General features: G+C 58.8%; 1 protein-coding gene across 1 annotated transcript; it reads left to right on the top strand.

The window, feature by feature from the left end:
- Positions 1-221: 221 nt before the first annotated feature.
- GJA4 (gap junction protein alpha 4) lies at positions 222-2,903 on the top strand. Its single transcript, XM_019657288.1, has 2 exons — positions 222-304; positions 1,387-2,903. Exon 2 carries the CDS (start codon positions 1,404-1,406, stop codon positions 2,400-2,402), a length of 999 nt encoding a protein of 332 aa, XP_019512833.1. The 5' UTR covers positions 222-304; positions 1,387-1,403; the 3' UTR covers positions 2,403-2,903.
- Positions 2,904-2,931: the final 28 nt, after the last annotated feature.

Below are 2,931 nucleotides of genomic sequence, written 5' to 3'. Positions count from 1 at the left end.
GCGGCTAGGGGAGTATAATACCAGCGGAGGAGGAGAGAGCCCCCTTCACCGCCCAACTCCCAATGCCACCTCCCGGGGTCCCTTCCTTGACAGTCGCCTGAGGTTAGTCTGCACCTCCGGGTCCCATCCGCCTGCTCTGAAAAGCACCCCGCTGCCCTCCCGCGGGTTTCCTGCCCCGCCCCGCCCCGCCCCTCCGCGCTATTTAAGGCTCCCTGCCGCCAGGCGCGGTCCAGCAGGGCTCCCGAGAGTGCCGCTCAGCTTTTGTGCGTCCCCACTGCCACCTGGGCCGCCTGGCAGGCAGGCGGTGAGTTGTGCTTGAGGGGTGGGAGGGTGCGTGGGGCGGGGGTGCCTGAGCACCACCTGCCACCTGCCTGGGGCTGAGGGTTGCTTCGGAAAGTGGGGTGGGGGGGGATGGCGAACCACAGCAGTAGCACTCACCCAGCCAGGCTCTATGCTAAGAGAGGTGCCTACCTTCTTTCATTGTACCCTTACAACCCCAGGAGGCAGGACTATTATTTCTTTTTCATGAGAGAAGAGATAGAGGTGGTAAGAGGTTGTCACTTAAGCAAGGTCCGTTTGTAAGGAGTCAGGATTGGAACCCAGGTCTGGTTCCAGAGCCTGACTCTATAAACAGCTTTGCTCCCCCTTCCCCAACCTCCCTTCCCCTCACCCCGCCCCCCAAGATGTTCTGGGAACTTTGTGGCCTGTGCCCCCACCCAGCTATGACAATTCAAGAGTCTAGAATTTGGCAACAACAGCTTGGGGGGTAGGAGGGATGGAAAAAGGGGACAAGATTGAGCATCCGTACTTAACTTGCAGGTGGTCACTATAGCTGGCCGGTGAGGCTAACGCAGCTACTGCCTTTAGGGTCTAACACCCTCCTACCACACTCTCAGAGGTTTGAGTGAGATATGATGAGGAGGGGAGCAGGGACCTGAGGCTTTGGGCCCCCTGGGAAGCACCAGCACTCCCCACTTTCTGGGGACAGCCTGTCCTGGACCAAAGGGGGGGCGGGCATATCACAGCTGCATGACCTTGGATTAGCTCCTCAAATCCTCTTGTCCCATAGGCTCAGGAGCCTCGACTTTAGCCAGATATTTTTGGGCTGTTGTCATCCTGGAACTCCGGCTGGAAACAAGGGGGACATAGATGTGTGACGAGACAGGACTCTAGCTGTTCCCTTGCCAGAACTTAGCACGCATCGTCCAAAGATCTGCTTTTAGTCCTGACCACCCTGCTAGGTGTGAGCCCCTAGGCCAATCCCTTCCACTCCTTGAGCCTCAGTTTCCCCATAGGTAAAAAGGATATGGCCGACCTCCCTGCAGTCTTGTTGCTAGGAGAGCTGAGAAGGATGACATGCTGACAGTGTCCCCTGTCTCCCTGCAGACGGATGCCCAGGAGCCATGGGCGACTGGGGCTTCCTTGAGAAACTGCTGGACCAGGTCCAGGAGCACTCGACTGTGGTGGGCAAGGTCTGGCTGTCGGTGCTCTTCATCTTCCGGATCCTCATCCTGGGCCTGGCCGGGGAGTCCGTGTGGGGCGATGAGCAGTCGGATTTCCAGTGCAATACGGCCCAGCCAGGCTGCACCAACGTCTGCTACGACCAGGCCTTCCCCATCTCCCACGTCCGCTACTGGGTGCTGCAGTTCCTCTTCGTCAGCACCCCCACCCTGATCTACCTGGGCCACGTCATTTACCTGTCTCGGCGCGAGGAGCGGCTGCGGCAGAAGGAAGGGGAGCTTCGGGCCCTGCCACAAAAGGACCCACAAGTGGAGCGGGCGCTGGCAACCATAGAGCGCCAGATGGCCAAGATCTCAGTGGCAGAAGATGGCCGCATGCGGATCCGTGGGGCGCTGATGGGCACCTATGTGGCGAGCGTGATCTGCAAGAGCGTGCTGGAGGCAGGCTTCCTGTATGGCCAGTGGCGCCTCTACGGCTGGACCATGGAGCCTGTGTTTGTGTGCCATCGACGACCCTGCCCCCACTTCGTGGACTGCTTCGTCTCCCGCCCCACGGAGAAGACCATCTTCATCATCTTCATGCAGGTGGTCGGACTCATTTCCCTGCTGCTCAACCTGCTGGAGCTGGTGTACCTGCTGTGCCGCTATCTCATCCAGAGGATAAAGGCTGGACAGGGCCAGGATTCCTCCCCAGCCCAGGGGACTGCCTCAGAGCCTTACGCTGACCAGGTCTTCTACCTCCCCATGGGCAAGGAGCCCTCATCCGAGCCATGCCCCACCTACAGCGGGCTCTCATCCACTGAGCAGAACTGGGCCAACCTGACTACAGAGGAGAGGCTGGCTTCTTCCGGGCCCCCCCTTTTCCTGGGCCTGTCCCCCCAGAGTAACCGGAAATCCCCCAGTAACTCCAGCAGCTCTACTTCCAAGAAGCAGTATTTGTAGAGGCCTGGGGCTTATGTCACCCAATAGTGGATGCCCCCTCCTCGAAGGCTCTGCAGAGACGACTAGAGCTGGAGGAAGTGGGTGCTTGCTGGTCAGAGGGCCTCACTGTAGGCTGTTTTTGAGCACCTGGGACCTTCCTGGAGACCAGAGGACACCATGGTCTCCCCTCCAGAATGTGGTTTTACCCCAGGCACAGACAGAGCCAGCTTGGGGTGCTCCTGGCCAAAGGTGTTGTGGGCTCTCTGGCCTTTTTCACTTGGTTCAGAGGGACCTGGAGCCAGGTTACTCCACCCCCACCATGATGGAAGACTCTGCTCCAGCCAGGTTGTCCTCACACCCTCTCCTCACAGGAAGAGGCTGGTCAGGGCTGCTGGGTCGGCCTTGGTTACACACAGAGCCTGTGCTGGATCTGGCCCTGTCAAGGGGACTGGTGTCTTGTTCTCATCACTCCTTCCTAGTTCCACTGTTTATGCTTCTAAAATAAATAGGACTTGATCACAAGCTAGGTGTGTATATTGATGCTGTCATG

The sequence above is a fragment of the Hipposideros armiger genome, unplaced genomic scaffold (genome assembly GCF_001890085.2).
Source record: "Hipposideros armiger isolate ML-2016 unplaced genomic scaffold, ASM189008v1 scaffold_10, whole genome shotgun sequence".
In the NCBI taxonomy this organism is placed as follows: domain Eukaryota; kingdom Metazoa; phylum Chordata; class Mammalia; order Chiroptera; family Hipposideridae; genus Hipposideros; species Hipposideros armiger.
Note: the sequence above shows the minus strand (reverse complement) of the source record. Positions and strands in the feature narration are given on the sequence as shown.

Bases quoted from the DNA above. Each gene is read 5' to 3' on its own strand.
- GJA4 (XM_019657288.1), top strand. From the start codon at position 1,404: ATGGGCGACTGGGGCTTCCTTGAGAAACTGCTGGACCAGGTCCAGGAG.